This window comes from Kalmanozyma brasiliensis, assembly GCF_000497045.1.
Source record: "Kalmanozyma brasiliensis GHG001 unplaced genomic scaffold PSEUBRA_SCAF1, whole genome shotgun sequence".
NCBI classification, from domain to species: Eukaryota; Fungi; Basidiomycota; class Ustilaginomycetes; order Ustilaginales; genus Kalmanozyma; species Kalmanozyma brasiliensis.
The window spans coordinates 531082-551005 of record NW_015961948.1 but is presented as its reverse complement, the minus strand read 5'-3'; the positions used below and the strand labels follow the sequence as shown (position 1 = coordinate 551005).

General features: G+C 57.2%; 9 protein-coding genes across 9 annotated transcripts; 4 read left to right on the top strand and 5 right to left on the bottom strand.

The window, feature by feature from the left end:
* Positions 1 to 664: 664 nt before the first annotated feature.
* PSEUBRA_000233 (ATPase, AAA-type, core) lies at positions 665 to 1819 on the top strand (the record flags this gene model as incomplete). The annotated part of the gene is made up of 1 exon (XM_016435859.1): positions 665 to 1819. The coding sequence occupies one exon, from the start codon at positions 665 to 667 to the stop codon at positions 1817 to 1819; it is 1155 nt and encodes a 384-aa protein (XP_016294831.1).
* Positions 1820 to 2212: 393 nt separating this feature from the next.
* Positions 2213 to 3757, top strand: PSEUBRA_000232 (Aspartate/glutamate/uridylate kinase; the record flags this gene model as incomplete). The annotated part of the gene is made up of 1 exon (XM_016435855.1): positions 2213 to 3757. One exon carries the CDS (start codon positions 2213 to 2215, stop codon positions 3755 to 3757), a length of 1545 nt encoding a protein of 514 aa, XP_016294830.1.
* Positions 3758 to 3834: 77 nt separating this feature from the next.
* On the bottom strand, positions 3835 to 5532 carry PSEUBRA_000231 (Aldehyde dehydrogenase; the record flags this gene model as incomplete). Its single annotated transcript, XM_016435834.1, has 1 exon — positions 3835 to 5532. The coding sequence occupies one exon, from the start codon at positions 5530 to 5532 to the stop codon at positions 3835 to 3837; it is 1698 nt and encodes a 565-aa protein (XP_016294829.1).
* Positions 5533 to 6290: 758 nt separating this feature from the next.
* Positions 6291 to 7783, bottom strand: PSEUBRA_000230 (uncharacterized protein; the record flags this gene model as incomplete). Its single annotated transcript, XM_059464342.1, has 3 exons — positions 6291 to 6523; positions 6607 to 6673; positions 7115 to 7783. The coding sequence occupies 3 exons, from the start codon at positions 7781 to 7783 to the stop codon at positions 6291 to 6293; spliced, it is 969 nt and encodes a 322-aa protein (XP_059321040.1).
* Positions 7784 to 8583: 800 nt separating this feature from the next.
* On the bottom strand, positions 8584 to 9219 carry PSEUBRA_000229 (uncharacterized protein; the record flags this gene model as incomplete). Its single annotated transcript, XM_016435841.2, has 1 exon — positions 8584 to 9219. One exon carries the CDS (start codon positions 9217 to 9219, stop codon positions 8584 to 8586), a length of 636 nt encoding a protein of 211 aa, XP_016294828.2.
* Positions 9220 to 11144: 1925 nt separating this feature from the next.
* PSEUBRA_000228 (uncharacterized protein) lies at positions 11145 to 11660 on the bottom strand (the record flags this gene model as incomplete). Its single annotated transcript, XM_059464341.1, has 1 exon — positions 11145 to 11660. The coding sequence occupies one exon, from the start codon at positions 11658 to 11660 to the stop codon at positions 11145 to 11147; it is 516 nt and encodes a 171-aa protein (XP_059321039.1).
* A 1472-nt stretch (positions 11661 to 13132) lies between these two features.
* On the top strand, positions 13133 to 15325 carry PSEUBRA_000227 (N-acetylglucosaminyl transferase component; the record flags this gene model as incomplete). The annotated part of the gene is made up of 1 exon (XM_016435856.2): positions 13133 to 15325. The coding sequence occupies one exon, from the start codon at positions 13133 to 13135 to the stop codon at positions 15323 to 15325; it is 2193 nt and encodes a 730-aa protein (XP_016294827.2).
* A 2374-nt stretch (positions 15326 to 17699) lies between these two features.
* Positions 17700 to 18689, top strand: PSEUBRA_000226 (Vacuolar import/degradation protein Vid24; the record flags this gene model as incomplete). Its single annotated transcript, XM_016435860.1, has 1 exon — positions 17700 to 18689. One exon carries the CDS (start codon positions 17700 to 17702, stop codon positions 18687 to 18689), a length of 990 nt encoding a protein of 329 aa, XP_016294826.1.
* A 73-nt stretch (positions 18690 to 18762) lies between these two features.
* On the bottom strand, positions 18763 to 19545 carry PSEUBRA_000225 (Kinetochore-Ndc80 subunit Spc24; the record flags this gene model as incomplete). The annotated part of the gene is made up of 2 exons (XM_016435838.1): positions 18763 to 18964; positions 19061 to 19545. The coding sequence occupies 2 exons, from the start codon at positions 19543 to 19545 to the stop codon at positions 18763 to 18765; spliced, it is 687 nt and encodes a 228-aa protein (XP_016294825.1).
* Positions 19546 to 19924: the final 379 nt, after the last annotated feature.

Genomic DNA, 19924 nt, shown 5'->3' with positions numbered 1-19924 from the left:
TCGTGATCTTGCCTTGGAGGCTGAGTATGCTTGTGAGAGGGTGCTGTAGATGTAAAGGATTGAATGAAAGTATGCAGTGACGGACAGTGATGCGAGAGCGAACGATGCGAAGGTGATGATCAGGAGACAGGCAAGGTTGGTTGATGGCTGAGTGCAAATTGACACGCGCTGCACACTTAGCCACGCCCACCACACCCACGTTTCGCCGAAAGAGCAACAGGCAGCTTCCTTGGTGTCACTTTTTTCGCGTCACGCACGCAACCTTGTGTGGCTCAGCTCCGTCTAACGAGCGGGCGATGCCACACTTTCTCACGCCGTGCAGAGTGTTCTTCTTGGACCGCGACTTCTGGGCCCAGCTTCTTCCGCTCGCTCGTTGTGGAAATTGGAAGCATCTCAGCTTGGACCCCTTCCTTCTGATCTTTTTGGCTGAGAAAGAGACGTGTAAATTGAGCATCGCGCCCTGCTGGAGGTGTTTCTCTACGCGTCGCGCCGATTTGAGAGACCGACACTCCACACTGATTTTCTCGAGCCAACGACTTCCGTGCGAGATGGTCTCAGCTGCGCAGGGTCGTGGATCAAGGCATGAGAAGGCCCAACACCCACATCACTGCTTCGAGCTCCAACACCATCACTTTGCACTTTCCCTCGAGGCTTGATCGTCAACATGTTCCTTCAACAGTCGTCAAAGGCGCACAACGCCGGTCAAGCCGCTCAAAAGGAGAAGCTCGCCAAGGAGCGAGCTGCCATGCGACCGTGGGTCGAAAAGTACCGTCCGAAGACGATCGACGATGTTGCTGCGCAGGAACACACCGTCGCGGTGCTCCAAAAGACGCTCATGTCGAACAATCTCCCGCACATGCTCTTCTATGGTCCGCCCGGTACCGGCAAGACGTCGACCATCCTCGCGCTCGCTCGCCAGCTCTTCGGGCCCGAGCTGATGAAGACCCGCGTCCTCGAGCTCAATGCGTCCGACGAAAGGGGTATCAGCGTGGTAAGAGAGAAGATCAAGAACTTTGCCAAGCTGGCCGTGACCAATCCAAAGGAAGGGTTTCCGTGCCCGCCGTTCAAGATCATCATCCTCGACGAGGCGGACAGCATGACGCAGGACGCACAGAGCGCATTGAGGCGCATCATGGAGCAGTACAGCAGGATCACGAGGTTCTGTCTGGTGTGTAACTACGTGACGAGGATCATCGAGCCATTGGCTTCGAGGTGCAGCAAGTTCAGGTTCAGGTCGTTGGATACGTCGTCGACCAAAACACGGCTCGAGATGATCGCGAGCGCAGAATCCGTCGCTTTCCGGGACGATGCCGTGCTGGATACCCTCATCAGCACGTCGGATGGCGATCTTCGACGAGCTATCACGTATCTACAATCTGCGTCGCGCCTCCACAGCGTCGCGGGTGACGAAAAGTCGGCAGTCACCTCGGAGTCGATCGTCGAAATCGCAGGAGTCGTTCCCACGCGGGTCATCGCGTCGCTGGCGAAAGCGGTGGGCATCGAAGCATACAACTCCGACGATGACGTCGAGATGGATTCCGTTGGTGGTGCAAGGAAGAAGGACGCCTTCGAGAGGATCAGAGAGGAGGTGAGGACCATCACAAGGGAGGGCTACTCGATCACACAGCTGCTGGTGCAGCTGCACGACCATATCATCGCCCATCCCACCTTGCTGGCCAAGATCAAAGCAAAGGCGGCGCTCTTGATGGCCCAGATGGACAAGTGTCTCACAGATGGCGCCGACGAGGAGCTGCAGCTGCTCAACCTTTGCCTCAAGCTGCAGGAGGTCGTGCAGACCGATGGCAAGGCCTACGTCTAGAGTTCCGCTTCTGCCTTCTCCCTCGCAGCCTGTCATCCTCTTGCAATCATGTACTTTTAGCCCACACACGCAACCTCGATCGGTCATCTGCCATTGCTTCTTCAAGCGCAAGAGAAAAAGTCCAGAGTCGAGGCGCTGATTGATCATCTCGAAGATGGTCGAAGAATTCCGCTCATTTAATAATATGATTCACGGTAAAATTCACGGCGAAATGCAGCGCAAGAAGAAATGAGGGCTCAAAAATCCCCAGCCGAGTCACCCACGGACCTTCTTGAACTCCACCACGTTTCACCCTGAGTTCATCATCCCATCGACTCTAACGAGCAGTTTCTCATCGGACCACTCCTACGACCTCCTTCGAAACAGCCTGGAACTGTGCCGGCCATACCGACGATGACCGGCGCACACGCCCCCGCCGCGGGGCCATCTCACACCAACCCAACCTCGAAAACGATCGTCATCAAGCTCGGCACCTCCTCGATCATCTCCGAGTCGACCCAGCTGCCCAAGATCGCCATCCTCTCCTCACTCGTCGAAACCTGCCACAAGCTGCGCTCGCTAGGTCATCGGGTCGTCATTGTCTGTTCTGGCGCCATCGGCATGGGACGAATCCGCATGTCCATCACCGAACGGCCCAAAGCTCTCGGTGAACGACAAGCCCTCGCGGCCCTTGGTCAGCTTCGTCTCATCGCACTCTGGGACTCGCTTTTCAGCACTGTCGGCATTCCGGTAGCCCAAGTCCTGCTGACGAGGAACGACATCGCCGATCGCCCTCGCTACAACAACGCACGCACCACCCTCGACACCCTCATCTCCCCGCCGTTCGATGCGATCCCCATCGTCAACGAGAACGATACCGTCTCGGTCTCGGAGCTGCGCTTTGGCGATAACGACACGCTGAGTGCGATCACGGCAGGACTGGTGGATGCAGATTTTCTGTTTTTGTGTACCGACGTGGATGGGTTGTACACGGGCAATCCGCGCAGCGACCCGAATGCGAGACGACTCGGGGTGGTGGAGGACGTAGCGGCGGCGAGGAAGGCGGTGAGCGTCGCAACGATGGGCTCGAGTTTCGGCACCGGTGGCATGCAGACCAAACTCATCGCTGCCGAACTGGCAACCGCCGCCGGCGTCGCAACCGTCATCATCAACGGCGAGCATCCGGAGAACATTGTCAAGGTCGTCGAGAGAGGTATCCCCCCCTCTTCTTCCACCGGAGCGGCGAAGATGGATCTAGCGTCATCAGTGTCGAGTCTAGCGGAGGAGAAGAAGGCGCTGATCGGGTACCCGCCATTGGAGGACCCGGCCCATACACTCTTCCTTCCCACAGCAAATCCGCTTTCGTCGAGAAAGTGGAGCATCTTGCATGCGTTGCATCCGGCCGGAGCATTGATTATTGATGAAGGGGCGTTCAATCGGATTGCGCGGGCGGACTCAGGTGGTCGATTGTTGCCAGCAGGCGTGGTGGGCGTCGAGGGCAACTGGGAGAGGATGCAGGCGATCCGGCTCGTGGTCCGACGGCGGATCAGCAAGTCGGTGCCCCACACTAGTGGGTTGGAGGAAGGCGCACCGCTGTCGGGGTCGATACCCATTGCGAGGAGTCTCGGTCAGTATCTGTTGCGAACCGACGAGGCGGGAACGCGGACACCGCCGGTGATCGATTCCTTGCGCAAGGACGTCAGCGTTCTACCTCCCAGCCCGGCGCGGGTCGAGCCGACGCCGGAAGCAGCACAGGCGGGCGAAGGCGAGGACTGGGAGTGGCAGCTCATCGAGGTCGGTCGTGCGCTGGCCAACTACACCTCGATCGAGAGCGAAAGGATCAAGGGCATCAAGTCGAGTCAGATCTCGGCGACACTGGGGTATGCTGATTCGGATTACCTCACTGATCAGGTTGCGCTGCACACATTGGTGCTGCCGTCGCCGTCCGTCTCTGACTGACACACCACGCAATGCACACGCTCAATCACACAGAAAGAAGACAGAAGCACTTGGATCTCGTCCCGACATGAACGGTTCTACGACATGGTGGGCATGTTGACGCTTGCCCTCTCCGACATGTTTGCGTCCTCGGCGCGCCACAAGCTGGTGCTGGTCTTGTAGCTCGTGTAAAAGTTGAGCGCACTCTTACCGTAGAAACCGATATCGCCCATGACACTGCCCTTGTTACCACTCCACGCGAACATGGGCAGAGGCACGGGAACGGGAACATTGACACCGAGCTGACCGGCGTTGACGGTCTTTTCGAACTTCCTCGCCGTTGCGCCGTTGGTGGTAAAGATCGCAGCACCGTTGCCGTATTTGTTCTTGTTGATGTACTCGACGGCCTGATCGAGGGTGTCTGCTTTGAGGACGACGAGGGTGGGGCCGAAGATTTCCTGGTCGTACGCCTTCATTCCCGGGCCGGCTTCAACGATCGAGGGGCCGACAAAGTTGCCGTTGGGGTAGTCGGGGGAGGCAAAGTCGGTACCATCCAGCAAGATCTTTCCGCCCTCCTGCTCGACGCTACCAGTGAGGGAGCGGACACGGTCGCGCGCGGCAGGGCTGATGAGCGGTCCCAAATCAGCACCCTCCTCAAAGCCTCCTGACACCTTCAACTGCTTAGCACGCTCAACAAGCTCCGGCACCCACGACTGCGCCTCTCCCACCGCAACCACCACCGACAGCGCCATGCATCGCTGGCCTGCAGCACCAAACGCAGCACCCGCGATCGAGTTGAGCGCAAAGTTCTTGTTGGCATCGGGCATGAGGATGGCGTGGTTCTTAGCGCCGAGGTTGGCCTGCACGCGCTTGCCGTTCTGGGTACCACGGTGGTAAATGTGCGCACCGGCCTTGTCGGAGCCGACGAACGAGATGGCCTTGATGCGCGGGTCGTCGCAGATGCCGTTGACAATGTCGACCGCGCCGTTGACGACGTTGAGCACGCCCTTGGGCATTCCGGCGCGCTGGCAGAGCTCGGCAATGATCATCGATGCACCAGGAACGCGCTCCGAGGGCTTGAGGACCAACGTGTTACCAGTGACGGTGGCCATGGGAATGGACCAGAGCGGGATCATGGCGGGGAAGTTGAAGGGCGCGATGGCAGCGGTGACACCGAGAGGCTCGCGACGAGCGTAGGTGTCCATGTCCTTGGACACCTCGATGCGCTCCTCGAGCATGGTGGATGTGACACCGCAGGCGACTTCGACGACTTGAAGACCACGGAGGACGTCACCCTTGGCATCGGCAAAGGTCTTGCCCTGCTCGAGCACGATGGCGTTGGCAATGTCATCCATGTGTTCGCGGAGGAGGGCCTGGAGCTTGAACATGACCTGCTGACGCGTGAGCAAGCTCGTCTCGCGCCACGCGGGGAAGGCGGCCTCCGCGTTGGCGACGGCAGCATCGAACTCGGACTGCGTGGTGAGGGGCACCTTGGAGAGAAGAGCCTGGGTGGAAGGGTCGTTGACGTCGAGCCAGGACGAGGCGGACGAGTCGACGAACTTGCCGTCGACAAAGTTCTTGGTGGTGCCGCCGAGCATCGAGGTGCCCTGCCACTTGGACTCGACATCCTTGGCTCGCGATAGGGCGATCTGGCTGAGCTGAGCCTGAGCTTCACCGGCGGAAGCGGCGGCGGCAGGCTGGGCGAGCCTAGAAGCAGCCGAGGTGGAAAGGCATCGTGCAGCGTTGGCGCTGTTGATGGCCTTGGAAGAGGCGCGAAGGAGGTTGATGGAGCGCATAATTGGCAATCTCGAACAAGCAGATGCCAGGATGAAGAAGGAGAGGATGATGGCGATGATGAGAACGGATGCTTTTCAGAATGTTGCCGTTGGAATAGCGCCTGGGTCAGTCAGCGGCGATAGGAAGGGGACAGTGGCGGGGTAAGCGCTCGGCGAGTGAATCGGCTCTAAAGGAGGTGCAGCCGGTTGATCCGACTGCCCGTTTGGTGCCTCGTTTTCGATTCCCCGCGTCGAGCCGACGAATTAGCCGGACAATTCTTCTTCTTCCTTTCCGATCTGTCAATCCTCGAGACCCTTCTCAACACGATAAGAGGTGGCCTAAACCCGACTCTATCAACGTAGTTTCACCTTGTCATTCGTCGTCGAAGCATATCACTTTCCGACAGCGCATGCAAGCTTCCAATAGACCCTTCGTCGTCCAGCTGTCCCTACTCAGGTCAAGGCTCCTCGCCTGAATTGGCCGCTTTATTCACCGAGCTTCAAGCTTCTTTGCTGACGGCGAACCAGACTGGGTGCGGACACGATCAGGCGACTCATTCGAGCAGGCCTCATCGACTGCATCAACAATGGAACTGGGATTGAGAAGGATGAAAGTGAGGTGATGGACGCCGAGTGGCTCAATCGAGCGAGGAGATTGGAACCAAAGACCAGAAGGGCTAGGAGGTATGCGCCATAACGATGAGCAATAGACGATAGACAGGACCGAGTGACGAGCAGCGGCAACTGCTATCGATGACAAGGCGCATCCATCGCCGGTCTTACTTCTGCTCTGTCGTGGGATTGTACTGGAGGTGTTCAGGATTGAACGCTGCCGCTCGATCGGCCGAAGGATTGCCACCTTGGGCTTGAGCCGATGTCGGATTGTAGGCGGCACTCTGAGGATTATATGCGTCTGCACGACTAGGCTGAGACGGTCCGTGACCGCCACCGCCCTTGCCGCCGCCGCCAGACCCACCGCCGGAGCCATGTCCCTTGGTCATGGTGAAGTCTTCTGTGAAGGGAAAAGAGAGCAGCCTTGTTAGCGATGGTGCCGCTGAAGGTCAAGGCCCCAAGCCAGGAGCTGGTGAGCCTTACCTTTCAACGAGGTGAAGAGACTGGATGAGAAGTCGCTGGAGTGTCGCGAGGGTAGCGATTGTGGAGGCTGAACAGGAGCGAGCTTGTGAGGTCTCGGTGGACGAGAGGATGAGAAAGCCCGCAAGGTGATTTATATATCTTCTTGACCTGTGCAGCAATTGCGTCGATGCTACAAGCTAAGGACGAGCACAGTCGCCTTGCGCGTCAAAGATCCGCAGGTGGATCCGGCTGAGTGAGAGCTTGGCCTGTGCATCGTCGCTGATGAGATGGTCGAGGTCGACACAAGCACAGCGTTGGATCGAGGTTGCCACGGGTTGTCGCCCTCACCTCTTCCAGTGAAGAAGCGACGGACGCCTGTAGCCTGAGTCAGCAACACCTGACCTTTGCCGCTCCGACCGGAAAGTTGCCGTAGCACCTCCATGAAGGCTCGCATTTGAAGGAACCATCAGGAATACAAGGCGTAGTCGGCGAGGCAATCGCAGTATTCGTAAGCAAGCCTAAGCATTACCCTATAGCAGTACTCCTCGCTCCACTTCCCGTTCTGGCCGGCTTCCTCAAGGGCTGTCATGCGCCACTGGACGTTGGCAAGCGCCTGTTGTTCTTCCTCGGTCAATGGTCCTTCCCTGCGAAGCGAGCACTTCCCGCCCAGCAACGTGCAGCAGTCGCATCTCGCATCGGGAACCTCACGATCGAGACCCTGGATGGTCTTGCCGTTTCCAATGGTGCAGATCTTGTTGCTGGCAAGGCATCGGTCGCAGGGATGAGGAGGGAGCACGAAGCCGGGCTCCAGATCTTGTCCCTCCGCGGGAAAGTGGTCCTCGCTCGAACGATCGTTGTTGGCTGCAGCTGGGATGAGGAACATGCGAGAGACGTAGGCACTACCGCCAATGCGGAAGCTTGGCGCGTCAAAATCGGTTTCGTCGGTGGCCGCGACAGTGGCGCTGTCAGAGCCGGCGGTAGAGGTCGACACTGCATCTTGGAACTCGCAACGTGGACGCTCCTTGGCGCCTTTCTGCGCAATGGCGGTTGCAGCTTCATCAGAGGCCGGCTTTGCGTCCTGAATGAAGACCGAGGTAGAAGCAACTGGAGATTCGTTACTGTCTATTTGAGTGGTTCGCTTGAGCTCAGCAGCTTCGCTGAAGCCGCTGTGCCATGTCTTGCTTGCTTCGCGAGTCATGCTGTTCCTTCTGCGATGCCGAGGATGAATGCTGACTCGTGTCAGACAGACCCTTACCAGAGTGAAGAGATGATTGATCTGATGAGATGAATAGCGCGATGCAAGATGAAAGATTGGAGCGAAGGCTCGGAAAGGCTTGGCTGAGTCGGCCTCGCGCCGGGTCTAAGATTGGTGTGGGACCCACCACGATTATTGGTGTCCCACACTAGCTCCTCAAAGCCTTGTCACGCGGATGCCACTCGGTGAAGCTCGCGCTCCTCAATCTCTTCGTGTCGCTGTCTCACACCGCTTCGCAAAGTCGCTTGCGTAATCTGTGTCGAAGATCTTCACGATCACATGCTGTCTGAGGTTGTGAGAGGGATTGAACATATGAATTGCGGAGAGGGTGAGGGGAGATGAGGAATGTGACTCAAACAGAAAGTCTATGCCGATGAACGACACGACAGAAACTAGAAACGAAAAGGAGGGGGGAATACGACATGGACGGACAGGAGCATTGGACATCTTTCTAGCGCCAACAAGGGCGTCTGACTGTTACCGGGTAAAGCGAGGTTGCTTTCTCCACGATACAGCAGCTCAGCAGTACTCCTGCTCCGGGACCCCGTCGGCAGCCTTGTCGGTACGAGCAGCCTATCATGAGCGCCAGAGGGAGACGTGACGGGCACGAGAGGTGCTTGAAACTCTTCATGATACGAGAGGTGCATCAATTCATCTGCACTAGCCAAACCTTTTGGGATGGTAGCCCAGCATTGATGGCAGCCAGAAATCGTGTGGCAAATGTCGTTCTCGAATTGGCATCCCTACTGACCGCAGCTTTTGGGTTCGAATGACCTGTGCTCTCTGAAATACTCGACCTGAGCCAGGACCGACTTTTCGAGCTCCAGGGCCGACCTTTCGAGCTCCGGCATAATGAGAGCTTGGCGTCTCTGCATCTCTTCCAAGATCCGGGGTGGTAGCTCGAGGTCGATGGGGAGGACTTCGCCACTAGTCATCTTGCCTTCGAACGTGCCATCCTCTCTGTATCGCATGGCCCTCAAAGAGTGTTTGTCGCCGTAGTCTTGAACGTATTGATACCAATGGGAGAGTTCTTCGTCGGTAACTTCCGAGTCATTGCAGCCTTGAGGCTCGATCGACTCGCGCTCTCTGGGCTCGGGCGACTTGTTTGAGCGCTTCTCTAGGAAGCGAGCTTGGCGTCTCTGCATCTCGGCCAGGATCCGGGGTGGTAGCTGAAAGTCGACGGGGACGATTTCGCCGGGAGTCTTCCTGCCTTCGAATGTGCCATCCTCCTTGATCCCCATGCCCGTCAAAGAGTGTTGTTCGGCGTAGTCTCTGACGTATTGGTACCAATCGGAGAGCTCTTCGGCGGTTACTTTCTCACATGAGTTAGTACCGCCAATAATGAAAGCCAGCAGGAGGGCCGCGAAGATGACTTTCATCTTGGATAGGTCAGCCGGCGTGGTACGTCGAAGTGGTGAGAGATGGCGGCTGACGTTGACGGTTCCTGGCCTTTAATATTTGGTCGAGTGCGGCTCTTGTCACGACAGCGTGAGCGAGCATCTGACTTCAAAAGAGGGGAACGAAGCTGTCTGGATGGTGGAAGTGAGGAACATACCGGAGGGTTAAAGGGAAACTCCAGCATACTCGGGCCTAGCCGGCGTTTAGGTTGGCGCCCACCTCGAGGCTCTGGTCCCACCGTTTCCCCCATTCTTTGACTTGTGGATTCGAGATGAAACGATCTGGATCTGCGCATCGTTTCTCTGCGCCGAATTGATCCTGGTTGTCCGACTCATCATCCCAACTATCATTTGTTCTCGTACTCTTCGCTAGCGATGCACCTTCAAGATTTAAGAGCTATTCGAAACGATGCGCACAACATTTTTATTGGCTCACACATCGCAATAGGATGTAGCGGGATGAAGTCTAGTCAGATGCAATAGCCAACTGTATCTGGAATGTTGTTCCAGCACGTTCTGCAGCCAGGAAATGTCTGGCAAGTGTCGTGCTCGAATGAGCATACCGAGTTATCGCAGCCTTCTGGTTCGATCGACTTTTGCTTTCTGGGCTCGGTTGACTTGCTTGAGAGCTGCTCTGCGATGCGAGCATCGCGTATCTTCATCTCGGCCAGGATCCGGGGTTCAATCTGAATGTTGACGGGGAGGATTTGACCAGTAGACTTCCTGCCTTCGAATGTGCCATCCTCATTGCGTCGAATGGCGACAAAAGAGTGTTTCTTGGCGTGGTCTCTGATGGTTTGATAGCCATCGGATACTTCCTCGGCGGTTACTTTCTCAGACTCATTGGCGCTGCCAATGACGAAAGCCAGCAGGAGGGCCGCGAAGAGAGCTTTCATCTTGAAGGGGTCCACGGTTTGATGAGGTACGGCTTGGGCGCGGTGGATCGAGAGAAGAAGACAGAGGTGGCTGAACAGAACGGTGAGGCAAGACAGGCAGTCGGATGAAGACTTGCAATATAAAGTGTTCGAGGAAGACGAGATGGACAGACGCTATATATAGACATGGTACGTGTACGTGCGTCTACCTGTGGCAGAAGCCCCTCTGCTGTCAGACGCAGTCAAATGAGACTGCTTTGCTGATGCCCTGGCTCTCTGGCACTGACACCTGAGGCGGACGAGACATTTCGAACCTGGGACTACGGCGTGGTCTCGAACCTTACCCTGCTGGAGCATCGCATCTGGACATGCGTAGGATGGAGCTTGCGCGAATCTAGCGTGAGGGCCGGGTTCCGCTTATGTATAACGCTCAGCCTGATTGGCTTCTGAATAGGATTCGAAGCGTCACATTCCGATCGAATCTCTGAACCGGACTGTGAGGCGCAACATGCAACCTTGCAAAATGAGGCCAAGCCCGACGATTCGAGCGCCGTCCGACCTTACATTGCTGCGCTGGCGCTCAAACTTTCACTCCGACGTCGGTGAGCTCCAGAGTCAGAGGTCATGGGACTTTCCTTCATGACGCATCTGCTGCTCGTCTGGTGATCTTTGAGATAGCACAGACATGCTCGCTCGTCCTCGTCAACTTTGATGGTCCACACTCGCGCACATCGTTCTGAGCGATGGGAGTATAAAAGATGACATTGTGAAAAGGTGATAAGGAGATCGAGTGGTGCGACTGGAACAAACGTCTATGACGATGAACGGCAAGACAGAAGCTGAAGAAAAAGGGGGATGAAGTTGGACATACAGACGGAAGCAATGGACATCTACGAGCGCCTAGCGTTGTGACGACTCGGGGACGTCCATGAAAGAGGTGCCAGAAACGGAAGCCTTGATTCCACCCAAGGCATGATCGAGCGGCAAACGACGAATCACGACTGGTGTTGAAGAGGGCCAGAGTGAGGAGGCTTACTCCTTGCACGAAGTGGCAGCGCCGCAGCACTCCTTCTGCTCCGGGACCACGTCGGCAGCCTTATCGGCAGAAGCAGTCTCGGGCTGAGCAGCAGCAGTGGTAGGCTCGACGACCTTGGGGGTCTCGGCGGCAGGAGCATTCTGCGCCTTGCAGGCGTCAGCGGGAGCAGCCTCGATTATCTTGCTTGCATCGGTGGGAGCGGCTTCAATGGCCTTGGAGACATCGGTAGGAGTGGTCTCATTGGCTTTGCAAGCGTCGTTAGGAGTATTGTCGGCAGGCTTGCAGGCATCAGCAGAGTTAGCGTCGGCAAGCTTGGTGGTGCCGGCAGGGGTGGTCTCGGCGACCTTGATGTCCTGCTTAGTGGCGGAAGTGTCTTCGACAGACGGCTTGGCAGCTTCAGCTTCAGCGGAAGCGGACTGAGTGACCTGGGTAGAAGGGCTAGGAGCGCTTGCGTGTTCGGTCTCGGCGTCGCCCGTGGCCTCAGTGTCGGCTTTCTTGAAAGAAGGAGACATGGTGGTCCAGCTGGAATGACGACCAAGAGCAGTGATGTCAGTGGAAGTGTTCTTGCTCGTAAATCTGCAGATAATGAATAGCTGCCTTACCTTGATCGGAAGCGGTGAGTTGGCGGATGTACAGGTGGTCGTTGGATGCTTGTAGTAATTGATGTCGACGGTGGCTAAGTACGCCGATATGGGAAGAAGGAGAATGGAAGGGAAGGGGTAGGCGTTGACGGCGGGATTATATATCCTGCCTTATCTGGTCTGATGTGCTTCAGCACTGCTGCAGAGGAGGACGAGGAACGCTGACGACACCGCATGGCCCTTCTCCGGCTGAGCTGTGAGCACACTCTGACTCGAGCTGCACGCAGAGTGGACCCTTTCGATGCCCCTCCGTCCAGCCACGCATGGCGACAGTATCTCTTTGCTGTTTTGCCGCGCAGCTGCGCAGAAAGCTACTGATAAGAAGACAGTCAAGCGTACAAAGCCTTGGCGTTGCGAGCTTCTGACTTTGCAGTCGCCGCTGTGCCAGGACAGTCTCATTTCGGGAGGCGCAGCATGGAGCTTGAGCTGTCCCGCCGTGGGAAATCACGTTCCGTTCACAAACGGATCGCACTCTGATTGGCTGCTGATACACGAGAGGTCTGACAAGACAAGCGCGGACCGTCATCAAGACGGACAAGAAGCTTGCAAGCTCGCGAAATGAAGCCAAGCGTATCGATTCGAGCCTCGTCTGCGCTCGCGATGCTGCGGCAGCGCTCTAGACTTCGTATTCGCATCAATGAACTTCAGAGCAGACACAGTGTGACGTACTTTGCCTCGTGTCGAGAACAAAGACAAGTCAGGTTCATCACCATCGTGGGAAGGATCCTTGACGACGATGAGCAAAGAGACTGTCCATGATGACGGTGTGCAATTTTTTCGCAAGAGTGTTAGAGCAGATTGCTGGATCACTTTCCGAAGTTTTTCGAGTTTTTTCGTGCGCTGCGCAGCGCACCAGAAAAGAAGATTTGGCGCCCGTCTGTGCACGCAAAATCAGAAGATTCAAGTCTCTTCCTCCTCCTCCTCCTTCCTAACTATCACATCTCATCCACGTTCGCTCAATTCTCTTCACATCACGTCACAGAGTAAGTTTCTCTCCCACCTTGCAGCATATTACACCTGCAGGAGCGGCTCCAAAGCCCTCCCCATGTTTACAGGATGAAAAACACTTTCACAGACCTGATCCGATATATCTCTGGGCCGAATCAGCCCAGAGGGTCAGAGGACAATCACTTTATTGCCTATTTTTGGCTGATCACATGGAAGACGCAGCTGCAGCTTATCAATCCTGGATGCTGTTCCGAGTGCTGATCATATCGACTTCGCTTCTCCCTGCGCTTGCAGATTTAGCTGGTCATCCCTCCCAGATGCACGGTTTATCCATTTCTGCAGCTTCGTGTCCGCCACGCACCGCTTCCAGGTCGTGGTAGACTGTCATCGTCAAGATGCACCATTTTGAAGATCTCCACAATCGTAATCACGAACAGTCTCTCGGACTCGGGCATGACCATGCGACCTCTGCCGGAACAGCTCTTGACGTCGCTGGGATCGACAGCTGTCTTGTCTTTTGGCCTGACAAGCTGGTCGATTTGTCACGTGTCGAACCTGGCCATGTCCGCTCCGAGCAGGCGGACGCAGAGTCAGCCAGGCTTCTGGTCGGCAAAGTCCTTTGCGGCCACCCTTACGAGGCAGCCGTTGTTGTCCTCGGCACGCTCTCGGCCAACGCGTTTGTCCAAGCTTCGAATAAGCTCGAGTCGAACGGACTCTCGACCGTCGGCTTTGTGCGGGCGAATGGCGATGTTGGTGGGACCCGCCATCCTGTCTTGCCCGATAGCAGCAGCATCTGGATAACGGTCTCGCGGATGTCATCGGCCGACCACCTCCCGAATGTTGTCTCTGTCCACTTCACTGGCTCTGACAACGCCGAAGGCCAAGCGGGCGTCGACGCAAGACGCCAGACCATCGCTTCGTGCGCGGTCAATGTGATTGTCTACACCGTGCCCAACTCACGGATGCTACAGTACTTTGCGCTCGAATCGCTTCGCCTTGCGCCTGTCTCGGGTATGAAGCTCGTCTCTGCTGCGAGCGCGCTACTCCTGCCTGACACAGACTTGCCCGCGTACACTCGAATGATGGCCGCGGCTTCTGCCCCGTCGGTACTGCAGAATAAGTTCTTGCAGTTGCTCTCGCTGGACCCAGTCCACTGGCGCTCGTTTCGTAGCGTGCGCACGCAGGACGGCCAATTGCCTCGAGGCACGTCGTTGCGGAATGCCATCGACCTGATCAACCGACTGCAAACCATTCGCAGCCGACTCAGCGCATCCATTGGTCCATCCAAGAGCAATGAGATCGGCAAAGGCGCGGTCGTCGATCAGCGTCGATTTGCCATACGCAACGATCGCCCCGGCTTCATCCCAAGCGCCGGCAACGCTGTGACTTCGACCGCGCTTGCTGTGCAAAGGCTACTCCGACGACCGCTCTTCACTGCGAAGGAGCCAGCCGTCATGATCGAAGGCGTGGATCGAAGACCACGCAAGTCGACGGCTCCTCCGGTAAGGCTCGTCACGATCTCGGCGAGTGCGCGGCAACTCGATGTGCGCATCTCGCAGCTCGTCGTTGCGCCGCGCTTGGCGTCGCGCTTACGCTATCTCCGGAAGAAACAGAAGCTCCCGATCAACGAGATCGCTGCGCCCTACATCGGACTCTGGAATGCGGTCTGGCTCATCGCCAACGACATCATCCTCGGGCATGCAGTCAGCGTACTACTGTTGCAGAACAAGTCGCTGCTCGCGACGATAGGACGTGCACTGGCGGATCGCTACCTGCTCGACTACGTCTTGTGGCTTCTCTCTTGGCTCGAGAATTGGCCAGCGGGACTGAAGCTCAACACAGAGCTGTCGCTCTTCTTCAGCGATGCCTACTCTTCGCTCACCAGCACGTGGCATTCGCAAGGCCTTCTCCACATCCTTCCGCGTCTGGACACCGTGATCGTGGTCATTGCCCTGACAGGTCGCTTCATGGGAGTGACGATGGTGCTGTGCATGATGCAAGATTTAATCTCGATCTGCACGCTGCACATCACCGTATTCTACACCTTGTCGTTCAGGACGCTGCGCGCTTTCATATACGTGCTCTCTTCGCTATTCAACATTTTTCGAGGCAAGAAGCGGAATGCACTGCGAGGCGGTCGTCTGGACGATGCGAGCTACGAGCTGGATCAGCTCCTGCTTGGAACGCTGCTCTTCACGCTCGTTGCGTTCCTTTCCCCGACCGTCTATGTGTACTACCTCGCATTCGGACTGATCCGCTTTGTCGTGGTTGCTTTCGAGTCAGGGATCGTAGAGACTTGCTTGGGATTGCTCAATCACCTGCCGCTCTTTGCTCTCATGCTTCGCATCAAGGATCCTCATCGTCTCCCGGCCGGCGTTTGGCTGCAGGAGCTCGACCCTGCAAGCACGGTGAAAAGCGGACGGGAAGCCGGCGCAGACGGATTGCAAACGGGTTGCTTCCGCTTGCGTTCTCGACCTTTGGCGATCGGCGACATCTTTGAAGGCTACGGCCAGCACGTTGGCGGGCTCTTTGAAGTTCCCAGTATGCTGCTGCGATGCCTGCTCGGTCGCTCGCTTAGGCCTTCGTAGACGCTCCTCAATAGAACCATACATCTTGGACAGCTCCGGACTGCACTTGGCTGACGATTGCTCGAAACTGTGTAGAAGAGCGAGACTTGAGCTGTGAGCAGTCGAAGCATGTCTTGTGCCCATGTGGACCCTTGAATCGCGCATGACGCGGAGCTGATGGCTTCGGCTCTCTCACGCAATCGCAAAAATCAATTTTAGCAGACGTCTGAGCCCCAAGACTGCCCAGCTGCAGACTCGACTTTGGCCTGCATAAGAGTCACAGTCACACGCTCAAGCATCAAGGGGGAAATGCGAGAGGAAGCGGGTGTGGAGTCGACGCTAATCGGTCTGCTCGTCATCCAACGACCCAACTGATCGACCCAATCCTACATCTTCTCATCGATCATCCATCGACCATCATCGATCTCGACTTCTGCGGCGATCAAATCGCTCTCAACCAGCGTACAGCCACCTATCCGAGTCCGATCGGTTTCGAGACGCGGCACTGCACGCAGGCATCAACTCGATCTGGCCTCGTAACTCATCAGCCTGACTCGAATCACCTGGGTCGATCGGACGAGTCTGGGCAGCAGCTCTCATCCTTTCGAACGAGTGCAGCGTGCTTACTCATTGCGAGCTCCCTGCTGCGTCTCACGTTTTTGCGACGAGCCAGCAGCTAGCCTGCTCCCGTGGCCTGATCGTGCAAGGAATGGTCTAAGCCCCGCCACCAGGTCCCGCTTTCTGACACGATCACCAAGCACCAAGCGACCCCACCATGACGCCTGGACCATCTTTCACCGTGCCAAGCGCATCCACATCAGCTCCGGCCGAATCCGAGATCACCACATCATCAGCAACTGGCGCCAATCCAGAGCAACATTTGCGAGCGGACCCAGTCAACGAACCGGTGATCGCCGACAATTTGCGCACTAGCAACGCGCAGTTGAGCCATAGCGATGGCATCAGGCGCCATGATCCTGGCACAGCGCAACCCAAGCACTGCGCGCACTGTGGTCAGCTGTTGGATGCTCTTCCGACGTCGATAGATCGCCAGCCAGGGCTCTCCCGCGCTCCATCCTCGGCCTCCATTTCGGCTCCGAGTCCGTCGTCATACGCTTTTGCGCCCGACTACGTCCGCTCCCAGCATCGCCTCCAACCGCATCAGAGCCTCACTTCGGCCATCAACGCAGCTGCCGCAGTCGCGCTCTCTCGACATCTCGGCACCGACGAACCGATGCAAACAGATGCTGACGGCCATGCGATCTGCACGCAGTGTGCAGCTCAACTCGCCGATCCTGCCGCACCATCCGCTTCAGCTTCAGCCGCTGCGACATTGCAGAACAGCGCACCTATCGACGGCAGCGCGCAGCTACACACTGGCTCCAGCTCATCCGCACAGAACAGCACGCCGATCGGTGCCCCGCAAACGCATCTCACCATCTCAGTCGACAACATGGGAGCCGGAGGCGATGCTGCGCTCACCCAATCGGCCGAAGACGTGCTCATGCAGGATCCGTCCAGCTTCCCACCGCTCGAGCGCGCTCCCATATCACCAGCTCTGAGGGCACCCTCTTCGCCGTCGGGTGCTGGCCGCTCCACGAGTCGCGGCAGGATCCGTTTCGCAGATGCGTCGACTTCGACGAGCGACCGTCTCGGTCACTCAAACGAGCCTAGTCGAACGGGAGAGCCCTCCTCCTCGTCCCTGCTTGGCCGCTCTGGCAGCTTCTCCAGGAGTCTCAGCTACAACGGCTCAGAGAGTGTAAGCTCATCTTCTGCCCCTGTTGTGGTCAGCTTCCCACCGTCCATCGTGGCCACGCCCGCATCCGAGACATTCGCATTGCTCAACGCGCAGGAAACTCACTCTGTTGCATCCTCTGCGTCTGTATCCGCTCGGCCATCGAATTCACAGTCGAGATCCCGCAGCAGCGGAAACGTGCACGCACAAGAGGCCTCATCGCAGATGCCCGCAATATCGGGTGCAGTCAAAGAGCGGCGACCCTCATCCGCGCGCCGATCGAGCCGCTCTGGATCCACTGTAGGACCTACAACGATGCCTTTCGCAGCAGTTGGCGCCGCAGCCATGACATCCGCAGCAGCCGTGGCGAAGGATGACGATCCTTACGGACCGGCAGCAGTGACCCGTCCTCGGCTGAGCCAGCTTCCAAGACACGTCATCGCAGACGAGCTCTACAATTCGGCGAAGCAAACACGGCCACCGCACCTGATCTGCTCATCGACATCGACATCATTGGCCGCATCCTCGGCTGAGCATGCCCAGGGGATCGATCCCACTCGAGCTGTCAAGTACCATGTCGATCTGCTCTCTTACTCGTCGACAGATCCCGCTCTCAAACACGCAGCAGACGGCAAGAAGCGTCACGACGAGCCGGCAAACATGGACGTGGACGACGACAAGATCACGCACGGTCTCGCCGCCAAATGGGCGCACGTCCGCTGGTTCGACCCGTACAAGCCCGACCCACTGGCCGAGCTATCCCGCCTTCGCAATCCGCCCAAAGGCCGAGGCTGCCTCTACCCCGGCGCCACCTTCAACGGCACCCAAAAATCTGGCCGAAACTCATACGACGTCACGGTCCGCATTGTCAACGTCGACCTCGAAGCCTCGCATCTCTGCGGCTACCTCAACATCCGCGGTCTCACGGAAGACTGGCCTGAGCTGACGACCTATTTCGACGCAGAAATCATTGGCGATCGGTACGGTTTCGTCACGGGCAAATGGGGCGCTACGGAAGCGGACGATCTCAAGCACTGGGCGCGTTTCCCTCCTTTCCGACCCTTACGCTCGGCACTCTCCAAACCTGGTCTGCGGTTCAACCACTTGAACAAGCCATTCGTGTTCATGCGGTGGAAGGAGAAGTTTCTCGTTCCGGATCACAGGGTTCGGGACATCAACGGGGCGAGTTTTGCCGGGTTCTACTACGTTTGCGTCGAACTGGGCGAGTCAGCTGGCATCCATCGGAGCGACGATTCCTCACCGGATACATCTCCAACGCTATCCAGTCCAACGCTGGCACCGGCGGTATCCGGACCGCAGTGGTATGCAGCGCGCACGCAGCGTCGACGCGAACTCTCCCTCTCGTCACCCTCCGGATCGACACCATACCATCCGATCTACCACCCGCACTCGCCGTTACCCCCCAGCGGACCAGGCTTCTGGCCTGCAAGCCCCACCATCCCGCTCAGCTCCGCCGGCACCGAGGATCCCTTCGCGTCCATGTGGCCGGCGGATGCCGAGATGACCGACGACCTCGGCGCTGCAGGCAAGATGTCTGGGTTTTACTTTCATGAGAACAGCGAACCGTATCAGCAGTTGAGTCTGAGACATACTGCCGAATGGTCCAGTAGCAGCTTCGAGATGCGCTAACGGCCCAGCAATGCAGACCCTTTCCCCCCCTTGCGCGCGCGTTCGACTTATGTGTGATATTGATACAAAGGAATCATTCGGCGGCCTTCCACAGCTGGTCGGCGAGGATGAGGGGCGAGATCTCGTTCTGCTTGAGGTGGAGGGTGGCGATGTCGAACTGGATGGCGGTGTTTCGTGTGTCGGAGCGGACGAGTATGCTGTTCCACTCGTCGTCCGTCTCTTCCTTGCCTTTGGAGGGTAGGAAGCCGAGGCTGCGGAAGATGCGTAGGCACAAGCTGTTTTCATTACAAAGGGAGGGTCAGCACATCTCGAATGCTTTCAGCGGGAGAAACGGGGGCAAAGTTGAGAGGGGTGCCGGGGGGGAAACTTACGCATCGCGATCCATCTCCGTCTCATCCTCAACATCCACCTCGTCGAGTTCGTCGCATACCCGCTTGAGTTCGAGCACCTCGTTCTGCATGGTGCTCAGTACGCTTTCCTGTTCGTTGATCTTCTTGGCCAGATCAAAGTTGCGGTTGTCCAACTTTTCGATGGTCTCTGCGTGCTGTGCGAGGGACCTCCATTCTGCCGCTTGACGAGTGCTTTGCTTGCGCAGGTCGAGAAGGGAAGTTTGGAGAGCATGGATCTTGGCGCGGTTTTCCTCGTCTTCGCGTTTGCGTCGCGATTGCGTTTCGCGAAGGGTTTTCTCGATCGAGCGCAGGTGGTCGAGTTCCGAGGTGGGGGAGAGAGAGGCGATGAGGGAATCGATGTCGTCGTCTGTGAGACGGGCATCGTCGAGCGGTGAGGTGGTGGGGAGGGTGGAGGGTGGCGGCATGAGGATGGATGGGTCGTCCCGCGGTGCTGTTGTGGTCGACATGTTGTGTGTGATGAGGAGGAGCGTCTACGTTCGAGGGAAGATAGGATCCAGGAGGGTGCGTGGCTTCAAATCCAGAGATAGTGATGTCTATAGCTTTTGTTGTGGTGTTGACAGCGATAGTGACGAGAAAGCTTCAAGATGATGGTAGCAATGAAGCTCAAACCGCCTGCTCGCCATCCACGACCCTGGCCGCTGTTGCATGCAAGTGTTGATTGTCACTCTAAGAAAAGTTCAAGTGTTGGTTGAGACGCGCCGCGGATTTTTGGCCCAATTTTGTTTGGTACAGTCCCCTAACACTCTGAAATTTTCGCGTTGGAGCGAATGCACGTGACCCCTCCGCTCGCGGCAAACAATAGAGCGAGATCGCCGCTGCGGGCGG